The sequence below is a fragment of the Myotis myotis genome, unplaced genomic scaffold, assembly GCF_014108235.1.
Source record: "Myotis myotis isolate mMyoMyo1 unplaced genomic scaffold, mMyoMyo1.p scaffold_m19_p_2, whole genome shotgun sequence".
NCBI lineage: Eukaryota > Metazoa > Chordata > Mammalia > Chiroptera > Vespertilionidae > Myotis > Myotis myotis.
Window position 1 is genome coordinate 6,432,006 of NW_023416324.1, and position 15,539 is coordinate 6,447,544.

At 39.7% G+C, this 15,539-nt stretch overlaps 1 protein-coding gene across 12 annotated transcripts in view; it reads left to right on the forward strand.

Moving 5' to 3' along the window:
• PRDM2 (PR/SET domain 2) overlaps window positions 1-15,539 on the forward strand; it is a 113,887-nt gene that overhangs the window by 13,720 nt on the left and 84,628 nt on the right. For 4 of the 12 annotated variants that reach the window (XR_004973987.1, XM_036349083.1, XM_036349084.1 and 1 more), the window contains exon 1: window positions 3,148-3,166. The exons of 4 other annotated variants lie outside the window; for them this stretch is intronic. Coding sequence is in view for 7 of the 8 variants with exons in the window: in XM_036349083.1 (XP_036204976.1) it covers window positions 3,155-3,166 (12 nt within the window). In the remaining variant the exon portion in view is untranslated. Of the gene's footprint in view, window positions 1-304; window positions 326-1,367; window positions 1,440-1,706; window positions 3,167-15,539 lie in introns of those variants that run through there. 4 more of the 12 variants (XM_036349086.1, XM_036349085.1, XM_036349099.1 and 1 more) reach the window with 4 other exon arrangements.

Here is a 15,539-nt window from a genome sequence, read left to right on the forward strand (position 1 = left end):
ATGCACACCTCCTAGGCCACTAATCTCCACTGTTAGACAGTCAATTAATAACAATTTACAAATGAAAAGGATCAATTATATTAAGTATAGAATATATACTAAAGAAATACATGTATCTGAGAAAGAAGCTCAATATTAAATTTGAAAAGAATGGACTTATGCGTTAACCTCCGTTTTCTGAAATTGTGTTCACTGAGTATTTACTTACGAGTTTATATTGGTTTGGCTAGACTGAGTTCTTCAACAAGATACAAGTTATGGAATCCTTCCCTGGGCCAGTATGAATAAAAGCTAGTTTAGATGACCAGGCCCTAAAGGTGATCAGGTGAGTGTGGTTAAGTAGCTCAAGAGAAAAGGAACCCCAGACTGTCCTTGTTAAGGACCAGGGTAAAATGTAAAAGCCCCGTTCTGCATGAAGTGGGCAGGCAGAATTTTCTCTTCGTATGCAGAATATCATTGAGTTACATGCTCCTTGGTTTATTAACAATTGGAACATACAGTTCTAAGGTGAGCAGTGTCTTTGGGGCATAGGAATAAGAGATTATTGTAAGTAAATTCATGAAGAAATAGAGTTATGCTTAATGGTGTGTATGTATACATGCTGAAAACTTAGAATGTTACAGTGGAAGTGCTCCTGAAAGTGGCATGATTTTCATTTATTGTGAAAGACTTCAATTGACTCGCAGGACGTATGTTGCAGAGAGGACCATCTTTATAGATTGTTATTTTAAAAGCAAGTATGTCATGTTCACTTGTAAGAAATGATTTTGTATTCTTGTTATTTTATTATACTATGAGTATATTGAAGAAGAAATTTAAAGGAACAATTGTAGTTCTTTCCAAACAGCTTTTAATAAAACATTTGCATTTTACTACAAGGTTTTTGTTCTGTTTCTCAAAGAGAACTTGCTATGAAAATGTTATTGACTCCGCCTCTACTTCAGGAACTTGAAAAACAAAATAATGTAAAGGGGTCTATTTGTGTATGTATTCAACTCAGTATTGATGTAAGTAAGAGAAGGACATTAAATTGCATAATTTATGCAACAAGGCTTTGTGTTCATATGAACAAAGCTAACATTTCTTCTTCGGAATGATGCAATTCCAAAGCAAAAATTTGATGTCATTCTAATGAGTCTGCTTTCAATTGTAGAGTACAATGAAGCCCTGGTAAAGATTAGCAAGAATCTTTTTTATTGTAGCTAATAAATCTGTGAAGTAAGCTCTTAGCATAAATCGAAGTTGATCGGGCATGGAGTTGCTTTATGAATAGCCCTTTGAGCAAACTCTACAGTTCTGTATGTGGTTTTAAATCACTGGAAATGTGTAGGCAGGTACATATTACAATTGTCTGTTTTTCTTTTTAGGGCTCATGTAATCAAAGAAGTTTTTGTTGTGTGTATCTTTTCAGAACACAACAGGAATTGAAAATGAATCAGGTGAGTTTAAATATAAGAATTTATACAAATACATTACCTAGATGTTAGACCAGTTCTTGATTCCTAAAAGATAGTAGCACACAACATTCATTCCTCCCAGGTTTTCCTTTCTGTTCTTAATGCCATTAATGAATCCATTGCTTTCATGGTGTGCATTTGGGGGGCATGGGTTGGCATTTCTATGGAACCCTGAGTAGAGGACTCATTCATTCTTAGGGACCTAATTCAGATTTTCTTTCTTCCTTTCTTTCTTTTTTTTTTTACCTCTCCCCTGCTACACTCTGGTGTTAATTATTTGTTTTGTTTTGAGGCTTACTAAGCTTTTATTTTTAATACTTTTAATTTCGTAATACCCATTGACTGAAAAGAGAATATTAAAAGTTTTGTTGTTGTTTTTTAAAGACCAAAATTGATCAGATGGGAAACTTTAAGATGCTCTGTCTTTGAAAAACCTGTTCATGGAATAGAAACAAGAGGGCAGATATTGAAATGTAAGATGTGCTTCACCTTTCAGGGGTTTGGGATTACCTGGAGATTACCTGCTGTGGACATTTCTGTAGCCTTAAGGGTGTTCTGATAAGTAGAACCTGTTATATGGATTTAATACATTGTAGAGTAGAATTCTTATTTTCTAATCTTAATATTATTCACTTGCAGTTATAGAAATTTATGAGTGTCAGAAACATTCTCTTTTGAAATCTTTATAAACACATTTTTTTAAAAAAGGACAGAACTTAAATATGTGAAGTCTATAATTTTTAGTGCTTAGCGTAAAACTACCAGTCTGGAAAATATTTGTATCCCTCATCAAGTGAAACTTGGGACACCTTTTTATCAGTTGCAGGTGCCTCTAACTGAGATCACAAGTCCAATTTTATTAGGTGGCCAAGTTTAATAAATTCAGTCCTGTGTTGCATTGAGAGATGTGAAATTTTTGGAATGGATTCTTTGATTTCTTTTTATTACTTTCTTTATCAAAATATGTTTATGTTAATGCACAGGACCATACGTCATAAAAATGAATCTGGTGAACAGATGGGGCACGTGGTTTCCATTATTTTAAAACTTGCAGATTTACTGACATGCTTTTGAAGGCAAATTGTTTTTGAAATGGTAAAATGGGGAAGGGAAGGAGAACAGTGGATTTCCACAGTCATTGCCCATAAAGTTATATGCATATATGTGTCATAGATTTCATATATTTTCCCATTTTAAGACTGATTCTTAATGTGAACCTTGTCACCCAAAGGAACTTGCTTTTCTAATGGCCCAGGAACTGTTGTTAGTTAGAAGTCTTGATTTTGGATTAGAATGATCATGAAAAAAAAAAAAAAAAAAAGAACGATTGTGAAAGTTTCCAAAGTGGAATCTAAATATCGACGTTGCTTTTGTTGCCTCATTGTTCAGCAGTCATTATTTCAGTGGCTACAACTTTCACCTTAGGCTTAATAATGCTTTAATTCTTACATCTTATTAGGCTATTAGTATTTCTAATATTTTATTTCTTTGACACCTCACACATTCGCTTCAATATTTCATTTATATCAAATGAACTTGTATTTAAAGAAAGTCCACATGCCATTTAAAAGAGTTGTGACCATTTCTTTTTTGGCTTTTTTACAGTTTCATTTTGCGTTTGACAAGTTTTAATATCAGATCTGCAGAGGACTGCCTTTGATGCTAAATGCCAAATATCAATGGAAAAGGGTCCTCTTATGTTTCTAATGGTTAGCACATTTCTGATGTGGGTGTAATTTAAATGGCCTGGTAGTAATGAAACTTTTATTTGTATTATAAAAAGTCTACTTTTTATGAGTAAAATTTCAGCATCTTTAGTTATATTTTCTTTATTTGAGGAATATTAGTTACATGATATTTAGTCCTGATGATTATGTCGTGGCAAAAAAATCTGTGAGTGTTTCTGAATAGTTATCCCAGTAATTTTTAAAAATTAAGAATTGTTTCAGGACATTTTATGTTTTTCCCTCTTGTATTTATTCTTCTCATTTGCAGCCAGTGAAAATGAGCAATGCATGCTTCAAAACTTCTAAATAACTATACAAAAGTGTAGATATTCAAAACGTTTTAACTTGAACCAGATTTGTAATTCAAATCTTGATGGTGAGTTTGGGGTTAGATTTTTCTCTCTAGGGACTGATCCATAGAGCTTTGATGAACGTTAGCTGTCAGATCTGGCCCTTGTAATGGGTGTGGTCTCTAAGACAATACACAGCATCATTCATCCATGTGTGCCTGACAGCCAAGTTTTAGGGACTAAAGGACCCTAGGAGTGAGCGTACCATATTGTTTACAAGTTAGTCCTTTAGAGGAAACGAGAGTTCAAAGGCCCAAGCGTGCTGGTATTTTAAGCACTGACTCTTGAAGCAGCCCCTGGACTGCTCAGTGTTACCAATGCGTTTCGAGTGGTTGCTTGTGAGGCTTTCCCTCCAGTCCCAGCTCTGGGATCCTGGAGCCAAGGCCCACTTGTTCTTTATCCTTCTTTCTCTTCTGGTCTGTTCTCCACTCAGCACTTACCCCTTCCGTACTATCTCTTGTCTTCCTAACTTAGAACCCAGCTTGCTTTCCATGTGATCCTTTGTTCTTCTAACTGAGCCCAGGCCTGACTGGCAGGCAAGAGGAGCAACTCCCTACCTCCTTCCCTTGCTGTCCATTTTCTTTTCTCTCCATTTATAAATCATAGATATCCTTTACTCCACTTACTTTACACATCCATCTAAATATTTAACTTCGAGATGTTCCACTATTTTTCTTCTCTTTTTTTCTTCGATTTATCTAGCAGAATCCAGAACTTTATAAATGGTTCTCTCGTTGACGAGTTTAGAATGCTTTATAGAAGTTCCTCACCTCCTTTCCTTCAATGTCCTTCGTTATAACGTTGATGAGAAGCCTTAGGAAGTTAACTCTTGTTTGTATCACTTAGCCCTATGCTAAAATTGTTTCATTTTACCACATTTCACTTAAAGTTTGCACAATCTATGAATGACATTAAATGAGGACTTACTGTACTTTTATAGAACATAAAAGTGAGTGCAGTTCCATAATGCAACTATGCTCAAAGTAGCTTACAGTAGGTATGTTAGAGTTTAATGCCATATTCCTATCTGTTGAGTGCTTACCCAGCATGCCAGGCATTTCGTTATCACACATACATTTTCTTATTAATTCAGTTTTCATACTCACCCTATGAATTACAGGTTTTTTAACCATTTTATGGATGAAGACATTAAGGCCCAGAGAGGTGGCTTGGCCATGATCATTCAGGCATGTGGTAGGTCTCTGATTCACACCCAGGCCTGTAGATCCCAAAGCCTGGTTTTTCCTCACTGTGCTATATTGCTATAGCAGGATAAGCTGTGTGATGCCGTGCTAACAGGCTGCTCCAAAATCTTTGGGGCTTAACACAGCAGCCATCTATTTCTGGTTCTCAGTACACATCCATTGTGGCTCTGCTATTGTGGTTGCTCAAGAACTAAGGATGATGGAGGTTTTGTCTCAACACATGTCACTTCTGTTTACATTTAACTGGCCAAAGTTAATCATATGGCCACATGTAATTTAAAACTCAGGTGGGGGGAGCAGAGCATTCCGTCAAGTGCCTGGGAGGAGAGGAGAACTATAATATTGGGGTATAGCCCCAATCATTCCAGCTTTATTGATATATATTTAATATATAACATTCTGTAGTCTTTCACCTTGATGATTTAATACAATGGCCTTGATTACCAATTTATCGAGTCACACTTAATTTTCTAAAAAGAACCTTTGTATAACTCTTATTACTAATATTTGAAACTTCTACCAGTATAGTAGCTTATGATTGCAGCATCTCTCTGTCCTCATCAGTAATCTGTGGCAATGCCAGCAATTTAGCCTTCTAAACTTGTTTTAAAGTCTTACATACAAAAAAATAATCAAAAGGAAGGTATAATCACTTGATGCTGCAAATGTAACCCTGAGAACTGTGATAAGCCGTCCATATTTCCATCATCTTCACTGTGCTGACGTTCATTCATCCCATCACGCATCCTGCATAGACTACGTCCCAGTGTGCTGTGGATTCTGCAGTGAAGCAGATAGGTGAGGGCTCTGCTCTGCAACTTACATACTCGCAGAGGTCGACAGTGCAAAAGCAGGAAGATAAGTTCAGACAGTGAAAAGTGCTGTGAAGACAGTGCAGCAGGGTAATGTGATAAAGAATGCTGGGTGAAGGTAGGGGGAGGTTCTCTGGATTACATGGTCAGAGAAGGCTATTCCAGAAGAGTGATTAACAATAGAATCATAATAAATTAATCGAATTCTTAATAATAATTGAATAATAGGCCCAAGTAATAAGCAAGAACCAGAGAGATGAGGATCTTGGGAATGAAAATTCTGGGCAGAGTGAACAACAGACAGTACAAAGGCCTTGAGGTGGGAATGAGCTTGCTGGTTCCCACAGGGAGCAAGCCAGGGCTGGAGCTTGGCAATATGTGGGACTCTGGGACAAGATGAAGTTAGTATGTGAGGCAAGGGCCAGATTTATAGGCCCTTAAAGGCCATGGGAAGAAGTGTATTTTTTATTATAAGTTCAGTGGGAAGCCACTGGACAGTGACAGACTTTGGTTTCCATTTTTAGAACAGCATGCTCACTGTGCCATGAGACTGGATTGTAAAGGGGCAAGAGTGTGGTAAAGTTTGTTCACTGTTGAGATTAACACCATATCTGAGGACATTTTCTTCACTTGGACAACTTAATGGACCTGCCAGCTTTGTGCAGGAGGGTATTTTTTAATGTTTCAGAACTGTGTGACTGCTTTTCTTTTCCAAAGACGGTATATAAGGTTTTCTTATCTATGTCCCCATCTGTTTATTGTTATTGCAGTCTTACTCATTCCTTAACCACATATAATTTAATGCTATTTCAGTAAACTGAAGCTTGTTTGATCCCCACCCCCACCCATTTTGCCCCAAGAATAGTAAAGAGTCTTTATTTCAAGTTTAATCGGAGTTGTTCACAGAATTTGAGTATTTTAATACTCTTTAATTCTTGGATTTTTTTTTGCTGGTAACAATGATTACTATGGTGGTTATTAGTCTGGTAGCAATAATATATCTTATTTTGAATATATAATGATATGTCTTAATATTAAGCAATATTACTCTAGTATTAGTTTTGATCAATTGGTATTTAAAAATCTTGGTGCTTTAATTAAATCAATTAAATCTGATATAATAATTTATGGCCATTGTCTGGGTAGAGTGTGTGAAAGAAGTACTTCCGTAAATTTAAACGAAATACCAGGAGAATTTGCTCACTCTTATATTTTAAACAATGAAAACATGAGTATATGCTGTCTGTGTCAGGGGTGCGTGCAGCTTATCTACAGGAGGCAGCGCCAGGGTCAGCTGTAGAGCAGAGTTACCTTACTCCGGTGAACTTATCTGAGTGTGAGGAGAGGGCGTGGAGCAGGCTGGTTCCGAGGAGCAGCAGGGCGGGAGGTGAGTGGTCAGAGCTATGGGGTTGCTCAGTGGTCACTGCAAGGGCAGACCAGGGTAGACTTACTCAGGGAGAAGGGAAACTGAGCTTTTTGAAAAAAATCTCGATTAAAAAGTTGTTTTTCTATGACATTGGTATTTTTGTTTTTTTGTTTTCTAGGAGATTAAAGTTTCATTTTAACATGATTTAAAGAGGAAAGTGTAGGATTTTTTACTTATTTATGTGCAGTAAAATGTACTCATTTGGAGTGTATGGTCCTGAATTTTCACACTGATGTTAACTACCACCTCTGTCAAGAGGTAGGACGTGTCCATCATCCCAGAAAGTTCCTTGCTGTGACTCTCCCCTCAGCCTCTGCCTCAGGCAGCCACTGATCGACTCACTGTCCCTGTGGGTTGGCTTTTCCTGTTCTAGAATTTTTCATAAATGGAGTCATACATACGTGCTCTTCTGTGTTTGTCTCCTTTTGGTCAGCGTAATGTTTGAGCTTTATCCAGTTGTGTATATCAGTAGTTTATTCCTTTTATAGAAAATACTAGAGGCCTGGTGCACGAAATTTCGTGCACTAAGGTGGGGTCTTTCAGCCTGGCCTGCACCCTCTCACAGCCCGGGATCCCTCAGGAAATGTCTGCCAGCTGGTCAGACATCCCTCTGACAGTCCGGGACCTCTTGCTCCTTACTGCCCACCTTGCAACGGAGGCAGGAGAGGCTCCCGCCACTGCTGCTGCACTCGCCAGCCATGAGCCTGGCTTCTGGCTGAATGGTGCTCCCCCTGTGGGAGCGCACTGACCACCAGGGGGCAGCTCCAGCATTGAACATCTGCCGTCTAGTGGTCAGTGTGCGTCATAGCGACCAGTTGTTCTGCTGTTCAGTCGATTTGCATATTAGGGTTTTATTATATAGGATTTCATGGGCCATCACCTGACCACCTAGATAAAATCTCTTCATACCATGTTTCTAAAGGTTAGGGGAAACCCTGGGATGGCTTTCTATCTTTAATTTTAGATAGCGCCTCTACTTTTTTCTAATTCTAAAAATATATATTGTGTAAAAAATTGAAACCACTTTTGCTATTTTAGCATATTATTAACATTGAATTGCATTTTTATAAATAATTACTTATTTCTATAAGTATAAATGCAAATTTGATTTTTCATTCTTTTTAAAAAAGACTTACAACTAAGATGGTTTCTATCCATGATGACTTAAACCTCAATTAATGAGTGTATAGTTGAGGAAATTAATGTGTTTAATAATGATGGCACTTAAATTTCATTTTGAATCACATATTCTACTAAATTTATAAATTAGCAATTTATAAAATAAAATCAAGTACAATGTCTTTCTGAAGATAATTGAATTATTTTTGAAATTTGAAAAAAAATTTAGGAACTTGAACAGTATTTCCCTATGTAATATAGAAGGGTTGCATTTTATGTTACTCTGATATAAATGCTTCGGTAGAGAAGGTGTCAGGATTGTTTAGCTCTGCCTCACTTTAGTTATCTTGTGACTCACATTCCACCTTCAGTCCTGGCTCTGCCAATCCAGCTGCGTGACCTTGAGCAAGTCACTGACTTTTTGGTATTTGCTTTCTCACCTGTTAAATAGGAAGAGTAGTGCTGCCCACCCCATGCAGTTGTGGTCAAGAGCAAAGTTAATAAACATTAAACACTAAGGTTAGTTCCTGGCATATATGTAGGAAACACTGTGTATCATCATTCTTATTTTCAGGCAGTAACTAAGTCTTGATTCTGCCTTTATAAAATACCTTCTTATCGAGCTCACTGTTCGATTCCTGGTCAGGGCACATGCCTGGGTTGCAGGCTCGATTCCAACTAGGGGGCATGCAGGAAGCAGTGGATGGATGATTCTCTCATCATTGATGTTTCTTTCTCTCTCTCTTTTTTTTAAATTAAATCTTCATTGTTCAGATTATTACAGTTGTTCCTCTTTTTTCCCCCCATAGCTCCCCTCCACCCGGTTCCCACCCCATCCTCTGCCCTTACCCCCCCACTGTCCTCATCCATAGGTGTACGATTTTTTTTCCAGTCTCTTCCCACACCCCCACACCCTCTTCCCCCTGAGAATTGTCAGTCCACTCCCTTTTTATGCCCCTGATTCTATTATATTCACCAGTTTATTCTGTTCATCAGATTATTTATTCACTTGATTTTTAGATTCACTTGTTGATAGATATGTATTTGTTGTTCATAATTTTTATCTTTACCTTTTTCTTCTTCTTCCTCTTCTTAAAGGATACCTTTCAGCATTTCATATAATACTGGTTTGGTGGTGATGAATTCCTTTAGCTTTTTCTTATCTGTGAAGCTCTTTATTTGACCCTCAATTCTGAATGATAGCTTTGCTGGGTAAAGTAATCTTGGTTGTAGATTCTTGCCATTCATCACTTTGAATATTTCTTGCCACTCCCTTCTGGCCTGCATAGTTTCTGTTGAGAAATCAGTTGACAATCTTATGGGTACTCCCTTATAGGTAGGTAACTTTTTCTCTTGCTGCTTTTAAGATTCTCTCTTTGTCTTTTGCTCTTGGCATTTTAATTATGATGTGTCTTGGTGTGATCCTCTTTGGATTCCTTTTGTTTGGGGTTCTCTGCGCTTCCTGGACTTGTAAGTCTATTTCTTTCACCAGGTAGGGGAAGTTTTCTGTCATTATTTCTTCAAATAGATTTTCAATATCTCGCTCTCTCTCTTCTTCTGGCACCCCCATAATTCGGATGTTGGAATGCTTGAAGTTGTCCCAGAGGCTCCTTACACTATCTTCATATTTTTGGATTGTTTTTCCAGTTGGGTGTTTTTTGCTTCTTCGTATTTCAAATCTTTGACTTGCTTCTTGCTATCCTCTAGTCTGCTGTTGGATCTCTGTATATTATTCTTTATTTCAGTCAGTGTATGCTTAATTTCTAGTTGGACCTTTTTTGTATCCTCGAGGGTCTCACTAAATTTTTCGGTGGTTTCTAGAAAATTCTTGAAAAACCTTATAACCGTGGTTTTGAACTCTATATCCAGTCGTTTGCTTTCCTCCATTTCTGTCATTTGTGACCTGTTTCTTTGTCTCTGCATTTTGGTTGCTTCCTTGTGTTGAAAGAGTGGCTTTCTGTGCTAGGTGTCCTATAGGGCCCAGTGGCTCAGCCTCCCCAATGACTTGAGGTGGACACTCTTGGTGCACCCCTTTGTGGGCTTTGTGCACAGTCTTATTGTAGTTAAGCCTTGATTGTTGTAGGTATCACTGGGAGGAATTGACCTCCAGGCCGATGGGCTGTGAGAATCAGCTGTGTCTGCAGTGGGAGAACTTCTGTGCTGGAGACACCCTTATGGGGGAAGACTTGCTTCAGTAGGGCTTTGGTGCCCACTGAGTCTGCCCCCTGAGTATGTCCCTTATGGATCTGAGGCGTTGTAATCTGGATGGTCCCACTCTGACCACTGGGTACACTGGCTCTTGGATCTCTAAGGAGGTGCTAATTTAGCTTCTGCCTGAGGCTACCCAGCAGGAGCTACGGAGAGATCTGCAGCTTCATCTTCTTTGTTTGGGGTTTGGAGGAGCCCAGATGAGGCCCAGCTGTGAAGCAATGCAAGCTGCTGTGGGGCCTTGGGCCTTCTTTTGGATGTTCTGGGTCTCTCTGACCCAGCTGCAGTTTGTTAGGTAATTTTAGATTGCAGAGGACAGGCCATTCATATGCAAAAACCTCTGCGCACAGCTTGGGTGGGGCGAGGTCTCAGGGAATCAACAGGGCAGAGCAAACAGCTATGGCTGCTCCTCAGTCCTACCCTAAGAGGCCCGGGGTCTCAGTGTCCCGCGGTAATCACTGTAAGCACCTCTGAGAGAAAGCCGCCCTCGAGTTCCGCCCGATGCCAGACAGTCCAGTTTCTCCCCGTATGAGTCTGGGTCCCCAGAGACTCGCCCGGGACTGGAGTTCAGAGTGGGAGCGTGTGTCTCCCTCCTGATTGAAAAAGACAACCATCCTCACTTGCCAGCCCTTTCCGCTCGAGCCTCCGTACCTCTGCACTTTACTTCTGCATCTCCTCTGAGTCTCAGTGTGCTTTTCTCTTTCCTTCTAGTTGTAGAATTTCCACTCAGCCAGCCTTCCTGTGGTTCTGGATGATGTTCGTTTTGTCTTTTAGTTGTATTTTTGAAGTGGTTGTGTGAGGCAGCAATATCCGGTGTTTACCTATGCCGCCATATTGGTTTCTCCTCTCATCATTGATGTTTCTATCTCTCCCTCTCCCTTCCTCTCTGAAATCAACAAAAAATGTATTTACAAAAACTTTATAATAAAATAAAATAAAATAACTTCTTATCACTGTCATTGCTTGAGTTCAGACCCAAATATCCCTTGTTTGGGCTGTTATAGAAACTTCCTAATTGATTACCTCACTGACATCTCTCCCCATTGAATCATTTTCCCCGTGCCTTAAGTACTATACTTATACAACATAAAACTGACCATATAGGAAATCAGAGAAGTGGACAATCATCATGAGTTGTTTAGAATGTCTTCATGGATGATCTGGGATTTGAACTTGACCTGGAAGGATGTAGAGAATATTGACTGGCAGAAGAATTGAGGGCCATAAGGACCAGTGGCCTTGGTTCATTATCAACTAAAAGCCTGAATTGCAAAAGCCCCAGAGGAGTAAGAGATCTAGTTTGGTGAAGGGAGGAGGAGCCAGAAGTTGGTGCCTTTAGGGGCCAGGGAGTAAAATATGGAATAGAAAACCTCATGACATCCTGTCATTCCCCTGACCAAAACCTTCTGGTGGGGTCCCACCACTCTCCTCATGCCATCCAGTCTCTGTGCCCTGGCTCTCAGGGCTCTGCAGGTTCTGGTGGTGGCCACCTCTGCTTGCTCCCTGGGTCACTCTGACCTGGCCATAGTGGCCTCTTTTCCTGAACATGCCAAGCTCTTTGTCTCCTCAGACTTTCTCTGGAATGCTCAATCCTTAACACATGGCCTTATTCATAAATCAGAACATTTTGAAACCTAAGATTAATCCCATTCCATTAGCCAGCAGAATGTCATAGCTTCCCCCAAACTTTCCTCTCCATACCTAAGAGTGAAGAAGGCAGATAACATCTTAGTATTATTATAAAAACTAGCTCATGGACCCCGAGAGGGACTTCCCAGGCATCCCCGGACTATAGTGTGAGACCCCACTGGAGTCTGACTATGTGGACTTGATCTTGGCTCCACTACTTTAAAATCTTGTAGTTTAGGGAAGTTACTTGACAGAGCTACGCCACTGCATCGTATTTGAAAGTTCAGACCCTGAAGCCCAACTATCTGGGTTTGTACCCTAGCTCTGCCACTCATTAACTACAGCTATGGGCAGGTTTCAATTTTCATCTGTAAAAAGGGGGATCATAAAATTACAGCCAGAGTGGTAGTGTAAAGGTCAAACGAGGTAATGCATAGAAAGTGCTTGGAGTAGTGTCTGAGTGGCCTGCATACTTGGTCAGTGTTAGCTTTGGTTATTGTTGTGAGGTAATGCATAGACAGTGCTTAGCATAGATCTTGGCCCAGAGGAAGGAATAAATGTCATGCTCCCTAAGTTCTCCTGCACCCCACAACATGGCAGAGGATAGTCGTCCTGGGCTAGAGGAAAGGTGTTAGGAGGAAGCAGCAGGGGGTCCTTTCAGATGCTCCCTCCACAGCTGGAAGAACTGGAGAGTCAAAGTGTGCTGGGAAGCAGGAGAAGAGCAGTTCCTCTAGCCAGTGAGCTTTGTGGGGAGGGGGCCGGATCAGCTTTACCAAGTAACCATTGTTTCTCCACCGCTCAGCACAGGGCCGGCAGGCACCCAGGAGTGTTTGTTAATCATTGAGTGGTGGACTGAGTGCAGGAGGTCCGCTTGGCCATTTATTGGGGAAGGGAGTGAACATTAACTACATTTGAGATTGAGGTAAGAAGTTGGAGACATCAAATTAACAAGATCAATTAATAGTTAATAACTAAGTAACTTATGGAATTAGGTATGTTAATTAAATTAACTTAAATTTAATGTGTTAGTTACATTTAATACATACCATTCCAGATCAGTTCATTGAAATAAAGAGCTCTTGTGTTTCCTATTGCATAATACAGAAGTCTGGAAGTCCTTGTAACTTCCTCCATACTTATCACAGTGATCAGTGTTAAAAGCCTTAAAATGCAAATGGACCTTTATTCTGGGATAGCAAGGATGGGGTCCTGGGAGGAGCAGCAGCCAGGGTTCCTTCCTAGAGCTTGCAGCTGGTCTATGGTTGGTACCTTCTGTGTAGATCAGCAAGTGGTGATACATTTCTCCTAAAGTATTATTACTCCTGCCTTCCTCACCTTCTCTGCTCTGCACACATTGGTCTTTTGCCTGTCTCTTCTCTGAGCACACCAAGCTTTTTCCTAACTCAGCAGTGGTCCTTGCTGTTCACTTTCCTGGCATATTTCACCCCATATTGCTGCGTGATTCTTCCTAGGTGTAGAGAGGTCTTCCCTGAGCACTCTGTCTAAAGTAGCACCCTACCCTCTCCATTACTGTCTTTCTTGTGCTTGGTTTTCCTTTAGAGCATCAATATCTGCCAGGCATCATATATCTGATTTTATTTGCCTTCCTTACTAGAGGGAAACATTGTTAAAGCAGATGTGATGCCTGAAACATTGCCTGGCCATAGGAGGGACTCAGAAATATTTTACTAAATTAATTGATTAGATATTGCAGTTTCTTGTAGACAATATCGATCTGGGACCAAGTTGGATGACCCTGTTTACAATATATTACATCTGATACTATCAAGATATATACAAAAAAGAGATTCCAGTTTTATTGAGCGTGTGAGGGATTTTTAAAGCTTTTTTGTTCCAAAGGTTTAATTTATAAATTGGTTGCTTGAAATTGAGAACATATCATATATTCCAAAAAAGGGTTCTTGTATCAACCCAGAAAAATACCTACCTCAGATGCAAGAAATTCAGGCACACATGGAGAAAATACTTCCTGATAGGTGACCCTGCTATTTTATTTCTATCCCTCCTTTTTCTAAAAAAGATTTCAGTTAGCTTACAAGAATCATTTAGTCATTCAGGTATATAAGTGACAAACATTTTATGTCTCCTGCTAAGCATTGGGGTGCAGCATTCAATAACGTATACACCATATGTCTTCATTGCCCTCTGATGGGGAGGTATGTTAAACTTGAAATTATACAAGTAATTGTTTAAAATTGTGATTAGACCTATGCAGGAAAATTAAGGAAGGTTAGAGGATGGTTCTCCTTGGACAGGCCAACCCACCTTCTGCTTCTCGAATCACTGATTTTCTAAAAATGTTCCATGCAGTGGAGATTCCGACAGCCTGAGAGGCTAGAGGAAGGCCTTGGAGCTGCCAGGGCTGGATGGCTGCGTAGAGATGGAAGTTGAGTTCTGTTCTAGTGTAAAGGCTCTAAAATAAACAGAGAAATAGCTTTTCCCAACGAGGTAAATGAGCCCAAATTATAAATAATGGACTGGCTGAAAGCAGGTAAATAAAAGGGTAGGAGTTTTCCTTATTTCTTTCCCCTCTGGCAGCTCTCCTGAGGTCCTTTATATTCACCGTGTTTCACAAATTTTAATATACCTGGTCTCCAACTTACACTGATGTTACACATTTCCTGTGGGAATGACCATTCTGTCTTAGGACCGTCTTCTGCTGACCTTTCCGTGGAGGTTTGGAGGTTTTAGGGTAGATGTTCTTAGGTTATATTCCAGCAGAATCTTTTTTTTCTTTCAGTTTCATTAAGATGTAATTGACAAATCTGTAAGGTATTTCAATTATACATTGTAGTGAATTGATATACATATATGTTTTGAAAGCATTCCCACCTTCCAGTTAGTTAAGATATCCATCACCCCTCGTGTCATATTGATCCTTTTGTGTGTGTTTGTGAACATTAAGTTCTATTCTCTTTGCAAATGTCATTCAGTAACAGTGTTATCAACTGCAGTCATCATGTTTTGCATTAGAGACGCAAACCTAACCTAGCAGAATCTTAACTGGAAACCCCACAGTGGCTATGAGCCTGGGCTCTGGGGTCAGACAGACAGGGTTCCAAGTATGGCCCTGAGCAACTTAGTTTCCCTGGGCCTCTTCATGTATGTTTGTGTGTGTTGTCTGGAGGAGGCACTGACAGTCCCTGCCTCCTGTTCTGTTTGGAGTAAACTCTGTCATGCATGTAAATGGTTAGCACAGTGCCCTACAGGCAGTCCCCGGGGAGCTTCTGAGGACATAGGAAGTTGTTGTTGTTAATACTGTGATAGTGCCTGGAAGTATCAGTTTAGCTTAGCTGACTGTCTTTTCAAAGCTCCTGGGGGTTTAAATGATGTCAAATTCTTTAAAATCTTTTCTTAGGAGTCCATCCGAAAAAGGGGAAAAACTTTCTCTTACTGGAAGTGATAGGACTCATAACTCGGGCTTGTACTTGTTAATATTGCTTAACTTATCAGTGTTAAAAAATTATTTTATAGCCTAGGGTACCAACTACCAATTTATACCTTTCTCCGCTTTGAAAAAAATTTATTCACGTTTCCATAATTCTAGTTTATAGATTACAGTTTTAAAAACGGGCACTATATTTA